General features: G+C 34.9%; 1 protein-coding gene and 1 long non-coding RNA gene across 3 annotated transcripts; both read right to left on the bottom strand.

Annotated features, from left to right (window-relative positions):
- Positions 1–344: 344 nt before the first annotated feature.
- Positions 345–5,495, bottom strand: LOC147273026 (AT-hook motif nuclear-localized protein 10-like). Of its 2 annotated transcripts, none has more exons than XM_086257100.1 (6): positions 5,282–5,495; positions 4,169–4,695; positions 2,801–2,844; positions 1,796–1,927; positions 1,140–1,301; positions 345–1,007 (listed from the first exon to the last, which is right to left on the bottom strand). In XM_086257100.1, the coding sequence occupies exons 2-6, from the start codon at positions 4,614–4,616 to the stop codon at positions 765–767; spliced, it is 1,029 nt and encodes a 342-aa protein (XP_086113226.1). In that variant the 5' UTR covers positions 4,617–4,695; positions 5,282–5,495; the 3' UTR covers positions 345–764. The 2 variants fall into 2 exon arrangements, with proteins under 2 accessions (XP_086113226.1, XP_086113225.1); XM_086257099.1 differs by having other exon boundaries at positions 2,801–2,853; positions 5,282–5,494.
- A 9,911-nt stretch (positions 5,496–15,406) lies between these two features.
- On the bottom strand, positions 15,407–16,774 carry LOC147273025 (uncharacterized). Its single transcript, XR_015119717.1, has 2 exons — positions 16,618–16,774; positions 15,407–15,844 (listed from the first exon to the last, which is right to left on the bottom strand). It is a non-coding gene; the product is annotated as an uncharacterized LOC147273025 (long non-coding RNA).
- Between the last annotated feature and the right edge of the window lie 1,627 nt (positions 16,775–18,401).

Here is an 18,401-nt window from a genome sequence, read left to right as displayed (position 1 = left end):
CTGATCATGACTAAAATGTGAAGAGATTGTAAGAATAAGTGTATACACTTTTACATGAAAGTCTTTCTCTATGTAATTGTGAAGACAATAATAGCAGGTCAAGCCTTCCTGGCAAGTCTTTGCATAATTCAAACTGATAAATAAGTATATCAATATTACAACAGTAACAAATGGAGTTAACACCTCGGTAGACCAAGTGGTATTATAATGAAACAAGGCATGCGTATCCCATATTCCCATGCACCACCCACAATCACCGAAAAACAAATGAATAGAAAAGAAGTGCAGGTAACATCATATCCCAAAATAGGCACAACAGATGACTCAGAAAAACAAAAAGGTCGGAATAAAATTGGCAGCAATTACCATCTTATCAATAGGAAACAAAGTTGAAGTTTAGCATATGTTATGGGCAACAAACAACGACTACAAGTCTACAAGTACTATTACAAGTACAACAAGCCAACACATGATAAACTGGATCACCAACTCATCCTAATCCTTCCAAGTCCTAGTCCTAGAAGCACAAGCCTTAATCTAATTTCTATTTCACAGTGACACAAGCTTCACGTCATGTGGTTACCTAGTTGACACTTTCAGCTGGTCATATCCTATAAGGCGAAGCTGTAAAGCAGTCTACTAAACTAACATTACAATATCACTCTGAGACTACAATGGGTGTCCCTCAAGACTTTGAATGAAATTAAGAAGCACAACATCATTGCTGATCATGCCTACTACACGAAATTAGTGAAAAGGTTATTTCACTTCCATGGCATACTTGACATGCCTTGTGGGTTGGTACCATTATTGCAGGCTCCGGTACTCTGGTTAAGCGGACTCCCAGGCCCACCTGAAGATTCACTGGGAGTTCCATGTGACGGTGGGCTACTTGCCCCTGTTGGCCCACTACCTGTTGCAAACCTTGGTACTGCAGACAAACCCTCCATTTGGTTCGTTGTCTTTGATTCTTTTCGACCATCTGCAACAAAACTCCCAACAACTACCTGCAATGGATTCAGAATTCTAAAATCACTGCTTCTATTAGATTCAACTATTAATTTGCACATCATAAGAAGTTCAAAATAAATAAACAAACAAACAAATATTAGTTATTTGGGGGAAGCTAAAAAATGTACCTGAACAGGGGAGGCAGCCGTTAGAAGACCTTCCACACCACCACCTAAAATTTGACCATCTGGGCCAGATAATGACACGCTTAAACTCCCAGTTCTGCTCCGCTGACCACCATTTTCAGATAGAAGAAATGAACCAGAAAGTGACAGAATTTCAAACCGCCCCTGCATATGAAAATTCATAGAAAAAAGGAATTAGCAGAGCGTATTTCACAAGATCAGAAAATATACATAGAATGAAGCCTACCCCCCATAGTAAGTAACTACCCAATGATTAAGTGACAAACAGTTTTACGATAATTACTTGTGTTAGGTCAGGTGACAATCTAAACTACAAAGAGCAGCAATACCATAAGCATCAAAAAATCACTTCTGTAACTAATCTAAACTGAAATATGAGGGATATATGAAAAATTTTACACAACGGCATAAAGTCATCAGTTGGGAAACAATCACCATTCCTAACAGAAAAATAACAAACCGTTCCTAGATAAATTTAAAATAATTCTCTCCTGTCAACAACTCAACATTCCCAGAGGACAACTATTGATGTCTAACATACTTCCAACAATACTGTATCAAAAGGTCAACACAACATATGTAACAGTTCATCTTGGATACAAGGAAAGGCCAACAGACTAGCTAGCAATTTCACAAACCTCATATGTTACAGTTCCACCAGATGTGGCTTGTCGGCGAAGAGTCACATTCGATATGGCTCCATTTGCTGACAAGATGCAAACAGCCCTACGACCATTCTGAGAAAATGACATTATCTTTGATGACACATCCTGAAAGATAAATGCAACAAAATGAATTCCAATACCATAATCAACTAGAAAATTATGAATATAAAAGCCAAGGAAAAAAGCAGGCATATGAAAGATAATTGACATTCAATCCTATTATGCACCTTGCAAAAATGATGAGTGCTTGACATGGGATCCGACTGTGACATATATGGAAACTGATACCCTTTGGAGAATTTTTTAAGGTGTATTTCTTTAAAGAATAAACGGTTCTAATATATATATATATATATATATATATATATATGATAACACTTTAATTCACATGGGAAAATAATTCAGAAAAATGTGAAGGAAACCGCAACAACCAAATGGCACATTCACTCTCTAAATTATAAATGTTGCTCCTCAATTTTATTGTTATTCACTTTCAAGGAAAAAAAAAAAAAAAACATTTTAATTCAATTCTCATTAAAAAAATTATTTGGATTTAAATCTCATAAAAGAATTATTTGAATATAACATACCCAGCACTCCCAATCTCATTCACCTTATAGTTTCCGAATACACATTGTAACTAATTGTGATTAATTTCAATAGATGAAGAATCAACAAAAAATCAGGAACTTTACAAGATTCTCACTAGATGAATATGTCAGGAATCCATTAACTATAATTGGAGAATAAGTATCTAATCATTCAAATTAAAAAGTTCTTAATATGGAAGAGATCAGTATTTAGAAAATATGGAAACACCAAGGACCATTAACGGCTTAACATATTGGCTAGATATATTTATAGTGCAATCAAATATTATTTCTAGATCAATAATTATTCAAAACTAAGAATATGGTGATGTTCAAACAAGGAGAAGGAATAATAGATTATTATGGAAAGAAAAGGGCAACTAGACACCTCTCCAGCTTTAACAGGGATAACATGTGGCGTAAATCCAAACCCTGCAGATCCTACAAACAAGAAAACAAATTAAAACATAATATAGTTCTTGTTCCACAGTAATTTACAGGAAACAAGCAACATGAAAATTTGATTTTCGAAACAGAAACAATAAAATAAGAACACACTGCACGCATGCAGCATGCATAAGTATATATGAACCAAATAAACGAATTTGTATCCTTGACTGTTCTACTTTTGTTGATTGATGGTTGAAAATCTAAATTGATCAAGGAAATTTCAGTCAGATTTAGAGGGTTGTTTTCATTTTAAAATTAAAAGTTCTCTATTAATTGGCATTCACATTTGATGATATTGTTCATGCAATTTTCATCACTTCAGCGAAATATTTTCAAATCCTTACAATTGAACATCATTTGCTTGTACTCTCAGTATCTGAAAATTAAACAGTCTGATCACCAGTTGAATTTGAGAATGAGAATAAGAAACAATATTTACAAAAAAAATAAAATAATGTATGCGCAATAGAAAACGCCTCTTGACACGAGCAGAAAGCACGTGCTGAGAAGATAGTGTATATGAACCAAATAAACAAATTTGTTTCATTGACTATTCTAGTTTTGTCAATTGATTGTTGAAAATCTAAATCGAACATTATAAGGAAATTTAAGCAGCAAGAGGACTTCTCTGCTTATATATGGAAAATTTCAAAAGGAAAAATGATGCATACATATTGACGCCAACCAAACTATATTTTATTATTGAACATGTTTTCTAAGATCTTATCAATGTAGAGTTCTCCTATAAAGAGACTGGACATAAATAATTTAAAACACTTAATTCCAATTGAAAGGAAAGTCATAAGTTGTAGCAAATACCAAAAATCACTATCATCATATGATATCATATATGCATGAAAATATTATGAATATCAAAGGTCAAGACAGTATTCAATTGCAATACAGCAATCCAGGGCTGAAAAGTAATTTGACACATAAGAATCTATAGACATCAAACGGATCCCAAGTTCCAGCATAAACTTGTACCCTTTTCTATATGAGAGAGTCATCCACGAATATTTCCAGTTATTAAATCTCATTTCATTTCCTGTTAGAAACCCAAGCGGGGGACAACAACCTCCAACAGAGATTTTAATAAGTAGAAAAAACTAAAACTCAGACGATCCCGGCAAGGGAATAAGTGAATAAGTCAAACGCGAGACATGGTAGTAGAAAAACAAAAACAATATCAAACACACAAAACTATGCAGATTTAAAATAAACCCCATATAAAATAAAAGCAAACCCAATAAGATTCAGATGATTTGGAGAAAACCCAAGTAGAATAAAAAGGAAAAAGGCTTACCCGGAGCTTCCAATTGTTGCTTCTTAGTAGAACCAGGTGGTCTGCCTCTGGTTTTCTTGATGGAAGTGGGTGAGGCAGAACCTCCAGAAGGAGGAGGAGGAGGAGAAAAACCTCCACTGGACTGGGCTGAAGGTGAGAGAGCCAATGCCATGGTGCCCTCAGGCCCATACTTCCTGGGCCTCCCTCTCTTCCTCTTCAATGGCTCGGTACCCATGTTGATGTTGAGCCCAGGAGGCATAACACCACAACCTGCTGAGCCTTCTCCGGCAGCCGGAATAGCACTGCCGGTGGCGGCGGCGGCGGCGGCAGAGGTCTGGTAAGAGGGTGAGGTGGCAGCGACGGGATTGTAGAGAGGAGTGCCGTCAGGAGTAGTGAAGTTTAAGTGCATGTTCTGTACGACGCCAAAGGCTTCTCTACTCGTCATCACTCCTGTCTCAGATCCTGACATTTTTTTCTATTTTCTATTTTTTTTTTTTTTTTTCGCAATTTGAAGTTGCAGTTCCACTAAAATTCCATAAAACCAATCCCTGAGACACAACCCAAAACAAAAGAACTTTTCAGATAAAGGGATTCACCATTTTTTCGGAACATCACAATTTACAAACCCTAATCCACAAACAAAGTGAACAAATAAAATCTTTTAAATAAAAATTATTTTTAGAAATAAAATATATATATTAGTATCTTTATTCTTAACCACCAGTAAAACAAAAACATGAAAGAGATGGAAACTCCAAGTAAGCAAGAGTATCTAAACCCTGACCCCAACAGCACACTTTCCTCAAATCTCAGAGTAAATCCAACCCAACTTCATTTACACAACCAACAAGAAACCTAATAACTGCGAGAAGTACATTAAACTTACAGACCTGTTTTAAAGACCACGAAAATTACAATTTTTTTTTTTCAAAATTTCAGCGTAGATCATGCCATATATTTTGATATTAAAGCTTAAATCAAACAAAAATCAGCAAGTTACACCCACGAACAATTTTTAAGAAAATAAATAAATCTATTATTTATTTTGAAAATTCACAGTAAAAGAATCATTACGAAAATACACTGAAAATTAGGAAAATCGAAAATAACCCAAAAAAATTCCATTAAACTTACCAATGATTTAGAAAAATTATGCCGACGCAGAAATTCTAGGTTTCCGGAACGAAAACGCAGAACGGCTCCGAAGCCCTTTTGCTAAGAAATGCGAGAAATCTGAATATTTAGTAATATACTAATATTTTAATTTCTTTTTCTTATTTTCTTTTTATTTCGTGCCTTCGCCTCTACGGGATTATATTTAAAAAGGAAGTAAAAGCCGAGCCCTAATTTGTTATTTTGCTTTCCTACAAAAATATATATCTTTTTTTTTTTTTTTTTGGTGGGAATAAAAATATATTAATAATTTAACTGCATCAGTCTCTAATTTAAACGCCTTCATTGCTATTCGCTTTTTCCCTTGGGTCAATTGTCAACTGTGGTTAAGATTACTCGCTTTTATAATTTTATAATAATTTAAAAAAATTGGTCGCGTCCTCCAAGCCCAGCGAGTAACTGTCAGTCTGTCATTTGCTACTCTCAACCTGAATAGATAAAGATTAGAGTGAGGTTATGCAGACCACCCTAATATATTTTGTCCAACTTTTTTTTTTATTTTATCCTTTATTGCAAAAATATAATAAAATCACCTAGATTCATTCGGTGATCATCTACCGAAACATTCACCAATGTTCGGCAGATAAGTATCGAATAAATACAAATATTTTGACAAATAACTATCGAATGCTTTTTTCATTTTCATTTAGTGGTTATCCACCGAATAATCCACCAATGTTCAGCAGATAACTGTCGCATAACCATAAATATTTCGGTAGATAACTGTCGAATGACCGAACGAACAAAATTGAAATTTTTTGTTTAAGGATAAAGTTGAAATTTTGAAATATAGTGGTCAACTCAGCAGTTTAGGATAGTCATAATAGTACTGGCCTAAATATTATTTTGTTTATTTTACTTTGGCCATTATTCACTTTTGATCCATGTAGTTTGAGTTAAGTTTCACTTTGATTCATGTAGTTTCAATTGTTATGATTTTGGTCATATAATTTATAAATCGTTACAATTCAAGGATATGTTAACATTTTTGTTCATCCAATCGTCTAATTTGTTGTGCTTTTAGTCATGTACTTTACAAACTATTTCAATTTTGGTCATATACTTTACATATTGTTAGCGATTCAATGACTAATTTAACGAATTAATTGACAAAAATCCTAATTTGTCCTTAAACTGCAACAATTTGTAAACTACATAACCAAAAAAAAAAAAAAAATTGAAACTGCATGGACGAAAGTGAAACATAACTCAAACTACAGAGACTAAAAGTGCACTTTGGCCTTTTATTTTTGGCGCTTTCTTTTATCATTTCCTCTTTCGTTTTCCATATTAATAAGGTTTTTTTACACTAATACCACCAAAGAAATAAAATTTCGGGTTTCGAGAAAATTTCGATGGAAATTTAGACCGAAATTTTGAAGATTTTTAAATTTCAACAAAAATTAGACAAAAACGACGGAAATTGCTATCAAAATACGAAAATTTTGAATGAAACTTTATCATATATTTATTTAACATATTATCTACTAAATTGATAAAAAACATTGAAGAAACCAAATTATATAGTAGGTTTCATGTGATATAAGATAAATATAATGCGCGCTGGAGACAAATACTGTTAAATAAAACTAGTATAATGCATAAATGAAATTAGTATATTATTTATACTCTATAATCTATACACTAAACCTTATATATTTTATAATCTATACTCTATATTGTTTAAGATATAGTATATGATATTAGGGTTTAGGCCCTTTAGGATATTTTTAATTATTTTTTATATAGAAATATATTAGAGTTTACTGGTTTAAGGTTTAAAAACAATAGTGGGTAATTTTAAACCCCCTAATCAACCAAAAACTTTTTCCTAAACCCCCACCTATCTAGAAACTCTCACAAAACCCCCTAAAACTTATAATACCTTTTTTACCTTTCTGACGCGCTCTGACGCGCGTGCTAACGCTCTCTGACACGTGCGATGATGCTCTCTAACGCATGCTGACGTGGATCAGTGAAACTGAATTTCAAAAATTCAGTTACACTAAAAAAATATAATTTTACGTTATTATTAACTAGAATAAAAAAAATAATTACACCATTATTTTGTCCAAAAAAAAAATTACACCTTTACTTGACAAAAAATAACAATTATATCAATTCAGTGTTTCACTAGAGACTAAATTCAGTTTCAGTCTGAATTCAGTTTCAGTGCATTCATTAAATTCAAATTCAGTTCATTGAATGCACTGAAACTGAATTCACTGAAATTGAATTTAGTGAAACTGAAACCCTAGACAACGTCGTCCAATCATCTCACACGCGATGAGTACACAACAGCCGTCACTGCCTCGATCTGTTTCTACCTGCAAATTTGATTCAAAATATTTCAGGACCACAATTTCATTCAAAATTCATTTAAAACTCATGTTTCACGAACTGAAACTGTTTAATTAATAAATGAAGTAAATTTGTATATACTTATAAATCAATTAAAAAACCTACATTTCTATCCGATTAATAACAAATTCAATTAAAACATATTCACAAACTATACATTTCACAAACAGATTCACAAATCAATTTCAAATTAGTGCTTTTGAAATTCAATGCAATTGAACCCAAATTTGTATACCAGTAGAGAGAGACTGTCAAGGGGAGAAGAATGAGACCAGAACCACTTCAATCCGCCACCGGAATCGCCGGCAACGGCGTCGATTCGTCGTCCACGGTGGTCAATTGGAGAATCGGAGACCACCATCACACTCACCACGTCGAGAGGAAGCTTCTGGAAATGGAGAGCGGCTGCGACGTCGCCGGAATCTCGAAGTCACCGTCGGAGATGACGATCGGACTTCGAGCTACATTTGGTTTCTGTGGATTTTATGGAAAAGAAAAGGCCATGGACAGATAGAGGAGGAAGAGGCGAGAAGAACCTAACCGGTCTGACACCTAGTCGTCGCCGGAATTGAAGGATCGCCGGTGAGGGAGCTCGGGTTTGCCTAGACCGATCCAGCGTCAATGTTATGTTTCGCGGAGAGTGGAGGGCAAGGAGAGGAAGAGGAAGGAGAGGCGAGTGTGATGGGACCGGTATCACTGACAACCGTCACCACGGCGGTGCACGCGCCGACGACAGTAGCAGGGAAAAAGAGAACGCAGATGGGAGAGAGGGCACGCAGATGGGAGAGAGAGAGAGAAAAAAAAAAGCACCCACAGATGGAAAATGAAAATAAAGAAAAGGGGTAAAACTGAAAAATTAAAAGATGGGGAGTCAAACTTGGCTGGGTATTAGTTGACTAGGGGGTTTAGGAAAATATTAACTGTAAGATTGGGGGTTATAGGAGAGGTAGATTTTGGGTGGAGGTTATGAGAGATTTTCTCTCTAACTAGGGGGTTTATAATTATTAACATTAAAAACAACTAAACGAAACTCCAAAACTGCCAAACGAAATCTCAAACTATTTTTTTCTTTACAATTGCCCAAAGGCCGTAAACCTTTTAATTTTATCTCTTTTTTTTTTCTTCTTCTTTTTCTTTCCTTCCTTTTCTTTCCTTTCTTTTCCCCCGTGAGTCTCCACTCTCCAGTTCTTTTTTTTTTTCTTCTTCTTCTTCACCTCTTTCTAAAGTGGACCTAAAAGCAATAACATCTCATATCTGGGCCTAAATATTAGGTAAAGTAATATTTCATATACTTCCATCATAAAAATATAACAATTCACTATCATTTTTTGTTCATCTTAAAAAGCAAACAACAACCAGGCAGCAATTAGGCTAGCCCAAAAATAATACAAGCAGGGCAACAAGGCCCAATTGCACAGCAAGGTCGACAGCAGAAACAACTCATAGCAAAAGAAAACCCGAACTAGACCACAGTAGCAACTAATGGGAATTAGACACAAGGAAGCAAAGCAGACATATTAGCGGCCAAAAGCAGCAAGTAGAGGAAACCTCCAACCTCAGTAAGGCAATGGAAAATCAGGCAAAGAAAGCATAAGAGACCTTTAGCCAAACTAGAGCCAACAACCAACATAGCAGTGCATATTTATGCATATCTCTCTCACTCTCACTCTCATTCATCTATCCCTCTCTCTCTCTGCATCTCCATCACCAACTCACCCTCACCCTCACCTCTTTCTCCCTCCTCTCTTTCTCCTTCATCTCCCCCCTGTCGCCCCCCTGCCGCCGCCCCATCTTTCTCCCTCGATCTCCTCCTTGCCGGCCTCTTTCTTCCTCGATCTCCCCCCTGCCGCCCCCTCTTTCTCCCAAAACCCAGCCTTCTAAAACCCAAAACCAGTCTTCTCTTTCTCCCGTCGAAAATTTCGTCGAAATTTCGAGGATTTCGGCGAAATTACGAGGATTTCGGCGAAATTATTACGAAAAGTTAACAAATATGGGTTTCGATTTCGACACCCTAAAAAATCAAAATTTTCGGCGAAATTTCGCTGAAAATTTAGAAATTTAACACCTTGATACCACCCAAACTATTGAAGGTGTGCACATTTACCATCCAAAAAACAAATACATAATTAACAACTCATACTTACACAAAAGTGACAATGTGGCACCTTCCGTTTACTTCTATTAAAATTTGTTTACTCTAAGGGTATTTTTTTCAATTCATATTGTAGACTATTTAAAAAAAAAAAATCTAAATAGACCTACACAATTTTCTCATTTGACCCCACAAACTTTTTTCATATTAAAATATAATATATAATACAAAATCAATTAATAAAATAGAAAAAAACAAAATGAAAAATTGGAAAAAAGAAAATAAAAGAAAAGTAAATAACAGCTCTCAGTGGCCTCCCACCGATTGCAGCCATGGAAGAAGAAGAAGAAGGTGGAGATTGTCGATAGAGAGAGAGAGGGTGGGGGTTGTCGGTAGAGAGAGAGAAAGGGTGGGGGTTGTCGGAGTTTGCTAGCAACAAGGGGCTCAGGGAGTGGGGAAAGGAGGGATGATCGGGGTAGGGGGAAGAGAGAAGAGGCGACGGCGGTGTGGTTTGAACAAAGGGAACCCAACTAGATCAAGGGGCAAGTGCATATATATCTCTTTGGGGGGGAGGAGAGAGAGAGAGAGAGAGAGAGAGAGAGAGAGAGAGAGAGAGAGAGAGAGAGAGAGAGAGAGAGAGAGAGAGAGAGAGAGAGAGAGGAGGAATGGGTGGTAGAGGAGTCTTGGGAAAATCAAGAATCAAAGGTTATTTTTCTTTGGATTTGACATTATGAGTATCTTTAGAGTTGTGAGGCTCTAAGTCACCTAATTCATCTTTGTCGACATTTTTATCTTCCAAATTTTGCATTTGAACCTTGTTATCAACTTGCCTACCCGACCTAAGAGTTGTGATGGACTTGACATGCTCATAAGGATTTGATGAACTAGATGCATCAACAAGAAATTGACCCTTTTGATTAGGAACGGGTTGACTCAGAAAATTGCCCTTCTCTCTCTTCTACAATGGTGGCTAATTGACCTATTTGATGTTCTAGCTTTGTAATGGCTTGTGTTTTTGTTGGGTGGAAGCTTTAACCTCGACAAAGGCTTGACCAGTCAATTATATGAACTTTTGGAGAGTGTCCTCTAAGATTGATGATGGAGTTTGTTATGGGGCAACACTTTGTGGAGTGGAGTGGAGTGAGGAACATGGGAATATGAGAGATTAGGAGGACATAATGAATTGTTTGGCATGCATTGAATTTCCTTCTAAGTTCCTTTGGGGTTGGTTTTGTCTCAAAGAAAAATTTGGGTGATTCCTTTAGTTGGGGTTATAAGTCTAGAAAAAGGTGCTTTGATTCACAAATGACTTTCTAAAATTGTTAAAGGCATTCGCATGCTTAACATTGCTTTCGGAAAAATTATACAAGGAAGGACACGCTTGGACATTGGGCTAGCATAATGAGAACAAACCTCACTTTGGACTTGGTTACCAGAACTTGATCATGGTTTGACTCAAAGCTAAGGTCTCCACCTTTCTTGTTAGGCTCTCAATCTAGACACTAAGTCTACATCGCCTCTCACTTCTTACAACCCCCCACGCTTTGGTTCTTTGGCTTGTCTATCGTGTGGGTTGTAGAAATCCCATTGTTGGGAGTTTTCCATCACACCCCGAACCCCGGGTAGGCAATAGATGCACCCACTGTAACACCCCGAACCTCGGGCCCAATAAACATACTGAAACACTGCCATTTAAACCCATTTTCAAAGAATGAACCATACACTTAACATAATAAATAAATACATATAATAAAACAGAGTGCGATCCCAAAAACATTTATGTAAAATCACTTTATAAAATCGGTTAAATTAAATTAAAATAGGTCCCAATGCCTCATCTTCTCCTCAGCCTGCTTAACCTGCAAAACATCAACCACACTGCACCATATTCATGGTACACCGGGTCATTCAAATAAATAACCCGGTAAGCTCACTAGAGCTCGTATAAGTGAAAAAACTTAAACAAATTATCCTCGGCTCTTTTTCTTCCGCACATTCTCTCCATAAATATCTCATCCCAGCCTATAGCTGCGCGACACATGGCGACTCTAGACTCTTCTCACAGCTGCCACCAGCTTTTGTGCTGATCCTTTCCTCATCACATACCTAGTCTTTGCCTATTTAAAGGAGCCTTCAGCCCCTTCTTCACACCTTTCACTCTACATTTTAATTTTCTGCCTTTTTCTAGTATTCTCCTAGGATTTCTCTCTCAAGCCCTTTGGCTATGATGTTTGAGAGAGAATAGGAATGTAATTTTCTTGCACTTTTAATTGATGAAACTTTAATATTATGTCTTTCTTTTCTCTTCTCTTAATCCTTTATTTACTTTATGCCTTTTATTTTATGTAGTTCTTTACTTTATGGTTAACTTTAATATTATGTCTCTCTTCTCTCTTCTCCTAATCCTTTATTTACTTTATACCTTTTATTTTATGTAGTTCTTTACTTTATGATTAGTAGTGTTATTTATTTTTTTGTTCTTTAAATTACATGCTTATTTATTTATTTATTTATTGTTATTTAAGATCTAAGTTCATGGGTGGTCACTAAACCCCCTTACCAAGGTAAGGGGAAAGCATCACCATGAATATTATTAAGTGAGGTCTTTATGTTAATTTTTCCCTTGTTTAAAATCCTACAAGCTCTAGATTTTGATATTAACATTAAAAAGAGATCATCTTTTACCCATAATGTCATATATTATGGGTAGTTAGATCATATTTCCACATTTTAGCTTTATGGTTAATCTTTTAAACACAAACATTTTTTAGCTCTAGTTGTTCCTTAGTTTTGGTTCACTTTAGTTGCTTAAAGTTTGTATTTTCTAAGCAAAATCAAGATCTACCATATAAATCTTCAATTTTTGTGCTCAATTCAAATTTATATTTGTAAGAGGGCATCAAGTGACTCTTGGGTGCCCTCCTTTTTAGGAAATTACTAAAAATCTCACTTAATATGTTCATAAGTGGTGTGGAACCCTAACCTTGGTTCTTATACCATTGTTTAGCTTCTAAAACCAAAGAGTTGTTATTTTCCTTTCTAGATTTAATATTTAAATTCTTGCACCTTTATTTACTTTATTCTCTTTTCATCTACTTTATTTGTTTTTTACTTTAGTTGCATTTTATTTTAAGTTGTCTCACAAACCAACAAAATTTTCAAACTAGGTTAGTTTTAAATTAACTTAAGTTTAAGCTTAGTGTATTGTTTTGCATCACTCCTTGAGGTTCGACCTCGTTAGAATACTACTAAATTCGTATATTTGCGAGTAAATAAAATTTTACAACAGTGGTGCAAGTGAAAATAAGGTACAAGGATATTTATTTATAGGCACAAGGGGGTGGGAAGAAGTTGTGAGTTTTCAATGTGGGACAAATTGAATTAAAAATGCACTAACAAGAAAGGAATTTCGAACTGGGTTAAATGAGGTATCTGTGGGTCGAAAACAGGTATTTTATGAGACAAAATGGGTGGATTCGATGGGTTAATGGGCGGGTCAACACGCGGGTCAAAGGGGGATTCATATTGGCTAAGTGGGTTGCTTTAGAACACACTCAAACACATTCAGATTTTAGATGATGAAAAACAAGTTAAGAAAATCATTTAGTTTTCAATTTCAAAAACCATTTTCTTACTTGAAAAAATTAGTACTCACGCAAATAACCTAAGCTAACACTCAGCTAGAATACCCAAGAAAAAAAATGCTCATAAACTCACAAAGAAAAGCTAGACCATTGTACTCATATACCCTGTACAACACACACACGCACCAACCATGTCTACTCGTGCCACATGGAAGCCAATCAATGGCTATCCGCAAGAGACAAATAAAGGGCATATTCTTTTTGTCCTAGAAAGATATCCTAGTACAGCTGTGGATAAGAATGTGGAGCTGTAAAATCAATTATTTCTTTAATTTGCAAAATTTAGAAAAGATAAATAAGATGAATAGTTCTGAGGTGTGTGTGAGTGCGTGAAGGCTAGCTGAAATGATAAAGCACATGTCCTGAATGGATTGATTCAATGAAAGAACCAGTTCATGTGCTGTGTACATGCATGTTTAGAAAACATGAAATGAACTTTAAATGAAATGGGCTTTAAATAACAAATCACGAAATGGCTCACTGAAGTGACACAATCATTTAAGTGTTAAAACTGCATGTGCAGTGCACGTGTGAAGAAAATTGTCCTTATGATCAGTGAGTGACTAATCAAATAGACACAAAACTGTTTTTCGTGAAATGCATGAAGTGTCTTATACCTTAAGGCCTTTTTCTTTTCAGTTTCAATCTTGATTTCTTCAACATAAGTGTTCTTGATCCTTAATTCTAGCCTAGAGCTTGTGAGTGAATAATTAAAAAATAAATACAATGATTTTGACAAGAAACAGCCAATACAAAATCCTAGAAACTGACAGGGTCAAACTAATTTAAAAAGAAAATTTAATATTTAACCCAAAACCTTTTATTTCTCAAATAAATTCCCAAAATATTTAAAATACTTTTCAAAATAAATCTTGGAAAAATACGAGGTCTCACAATTTAAAACGAAGCATTTTAAACTAAATAAACTTTAAATAACGTAAAAAAAAATTGATTTCGGTGGAAACATCGCATAAATTCTCAAAAACTTCTAAAGAAATTTAGAAATTTTTTTTCAAAGTCATACAACTAAACTTCCTTTAAAGCCTCTTAAAAACCAAAGTTAAGTAAGAATTCAAATTTCAATTGAAATTTGGGTCGGGTCGTTACATCTACCACAATTAAAAGGGTCTCAGACCCATCAAAACATAGTTTAGTAGGAGCTTCCAAGTCCGGTCATCAAAGCCACTATTACAATATGCGTTACACTAAAACTAAATAAGTTAACATGATGAACATAAGCCTACAATGTTCGTGGAAAGAAAATGGGAAGTTTGCCTCGACGTAGATGACTCGACCTCCACCACTGCTACATCACTACAACAAAAATGTCGATAGATATCAGTCGTGGACTGATATCTATTTGGGTAGCCGTCTGATATAGCGCGTCGTGATATCTAATGTTCACATTTTAGATATCAGTTTTAAACTGATATGTAAACATTGTTTATATATCATTTTTCTTTTTCAACCTGATATCCTAAATACGAAATGGATATCCAATTTGATATTATTTCTGATATCTATAAAATCCAAGTATCAACAGGATTGGTCAATAGATATCGTATTGGATACTAATACTGACATATAACCCGATATCAATATCAGGTTTGAGGTAGAATATGATATAAAACTATAGTATCAATATCAGGTCTATAGTAGAATCTGATATATATAATCTTGATATCAATATCAGGTATGGAATAGATCCTGATATCTAAATATTGTTTTTATATCAAATCTGAGAAAGAACCTGATATCAAAGCGTTATAAAATATCAATTATTAGTCCAAAACTGATATCAAAACATCCTTTAGACCAGTTGTTATGTACATTATATATCAGTTTTTTTTCACCTAAAAAGGATATCAATACATAAATTTTAGCCAGTAAATTGAAATGGCCAGAAATTTATGCAGACACAAAATCTTTCATTCTCATTCCATATATATATTTCAATAATTACCAATAACAATATTCAAAGCTGCCCCAAAAGGTTTACAGTACAAATATCTAATAAGATAACCAAAACATGCTTGTGAAGACCTTTACAAAACCAAAACACAAGTTGTAATATACCAAATTAAAGCTGCCCACATGTACAAAATATTAGCATGGCAGCAGCTAGGCTAATTAATCTGCAAATCAGCACTATGTCTCTAGCTAGTTCTAACTTTTGCCACCATTTACAAAATATTGGCATGGCAGCATGTATTCTAATTAAAAGCACCAATCTTCAATCTTCTTCCATGCTTTGCAAAATATGAACATGCTCGACAGCAAATTCTATCCACAAAAAAGGCAAACGTACACCACCTACCAACTTGTCGGTCTCAAGATAATTGAAGTTCACAAATCTCCCCATTCCACCCGCACCTCATCTATTTGATCTTGTGTGTATCCGCTTCGCTTGATCTTCAGATTGGACCACTGAAAACATCAAAGGAATATATATTCTCAAATTTAACCACAAATTCATTGATCTCACAAGTCCTATATACTGACTACATGCATGCCTTATTCATCTCAATTTTCAACTAAACATGCATAAAGAATAAATAAGGTTGCCTTTTTACTCCAGCTGCAGTTTGGACCAATTGGTAACCTGAACTTAATTAAAAGGGCACAAAGATGCAGTTTCTTCAAGTTGAACTTAGTCAAAAATTTGGGCAGTACGTATACATTACTTAATGAACCACTTAAAAGGACAAAAGGCAGATCAGATTAGATTCAATTGCATTACACTTCATACTCCAAGTATTCAATCCAAATGTATGAACAACATAAAGGCAATACAATTTTGGGCCATGCAGCTGGTTCAAGTATCCAAAATCATAGATTAATTGACAAAACCACACAAGGTTAACAGAGACATGGGCCATGTTTTTTATGACATCTAATATAGCACTTACACTTGTGATTTAGTAATAATTTGGAAAACTATCAATCTGTTAGTAGAATTGCTTTGTTATTACACATACAAAAGAGCATTGATCTAATGAAAACCTAAATTTCTACAAGCCACTTTCATAAAAAAGTGATAAGGCCCTCTAATTCTTCACAGGACAACTCCATAGATTACCCATGAAAAGAAGAGAAGCAGCAACAAAAAGAACATTAAAGGTTGCAGTAATGCACTACCAACTAATACTGACACACATGTGTCTCCGCGTGTGGTGTGTACATTTCAAAGGTTAACATACCTTAATGGCTACCTTCAGCCCCTTCTTTGCTGTTATTGAGTATACGGGTCAGAACCAATCAAATATTTTAAGTGCAAATCACTAGCAGCAGCGAGAAAAAAATGCAAACCACAGCAACAACTGCACAACAAAATCAAGTGAATGTATATGAAATTAAATTAGAAGCATACCACTCCAGTTTCATGGTTAACACAAGTCATGTTAATCCGTTAATAAAAACGAACACTGGGTGGCTTCTCTGGGTAATCTTTATCACAGAACAGCTTCAACTGATAGATCCAACCTTCATGTACAGTCTGGAGAAAAGAAAAAACATTTGTTGCATTAGACAAAAATCAAATGCAATAGGCGAATAACATTTAAATAACTTAATAGAAGCTTAATACATTTGAGAATATGATGACTAAACAACAAAATAATACCTATCCTATCAAGGGGGAGAGAAGAATGAATTAACATCCTAAAAGATTCTGTGAGGGGGAAAAATCAACATGTTATGATGGGATAACCCAAAAGATTCCTGTTAAATTTGAAAAGTTGGAAGACCGAAAGCTTCTCCATTTTACTCAAGAGATTTTAGAGCCCAAGTCAAATCCTCGCTCCACAGGCAAATCCCCTGCACTTCCCAAAATAGATAATTGAAAAAAAAAAAAAAAGGACTGAACAAGTAGCAGAAATTTGTATGCATGTGCAAGGAACTTACATCACTTATGAAAGATGAGTAAATATTTAAAGTAAAGGTACAAGATGATGCATACTTCAGCATTTGCTAAAAGATGAGCAAATATTAGTTAGCTCAGCCCATGCTGAACACTAAAGCAATGATACCTATGTGTGTATTTGCAGGTGCCATATATGCATGTGCAAATGGGTGTCCAATCCAAAATCTAAGCCCTTCATTAAGCTTTAAGCCATCTATCAAGCTACCAAGAACCACGTGGACTTGACTCTGGACTCCACAAGAGGTGGTGTGGATTTGATTGGTTCTGACCCCTATACTCAGTAACACTAACAACAATATTTTAAGTCTAGCTAGTGTATGACATGGGCGTGTGGTGAATGCTAATGCAGATATTCTCATCCTATCTGACAACAGTAATTTTGTGTTGTTCAATTTCATTAATAATGCAGAAACAAACCATTTCCATTATAAAGAAAGCCAAACGCCATATATAGGAATTCATATGCAAATCTACATATCATAGATAATACATATAAAAAAAAAAAAAAAAGTTAAAGCACACAAATATAAACCATTCACATGCAAAGGGAGTAGCTAAATTAGAATGCTAAATTAAGCAACTAAGTATGACCAAGCAATAAGGAAATTAGAATGCTAAATTAAGTCCACATGTATCCTCTAATAAAACTAAGTATGACCAACTTATCAAGAAGCTACACGAATTAAGAAGAGATTCAGCAGCAGAAAAATTAAAGAGCAAAAGGCATACTGAATCAAACATTCAACAAGACATTGTAGGCCTGCTGAAAGGCTTTGAATTAACATTCATGTTCAAAAATATGCAAGAAAGAGAACATATCAGAAACAGAGATAGACTCTCATTTCCAAAAGTGCCAACTAGTAATTAAGTATACTGTATACCCAATAGCTAGAAAAACTTACAATATAATTCTTCTTGTTCTTGTGCAGAGTTCTAGCTAATAACCCAAACTAGCTTATGCCTTGTCCATCATATAACCTTGTAAATAAAGGCAAAAATACATGAATTGACATAGAAATAGACATACATGAAACTAAGAACACTCAAGATTACTATCCTACA

This window comes from Dryas octopetala, chromosome 9 (genome assembly GCF_963921425.1).
Source record: "Dryas octopetala chromosome 9, drDryOcto1.1, whole genome shotgun sequence".
In the NCBI taxonomy this organism is placed as follows: domain Eukaryota; kingdom Viridiplantae; phylum Streptophyta; class Magnoliopsida; order Rosales; family Rosaceae; genus Dryas; species Dryas octopetala.
The sequence above is the reverse complement of the archived record's forward strand: the minus strand, read 5'-3'. Positions and strand labels throughout refer to the sequence as shown.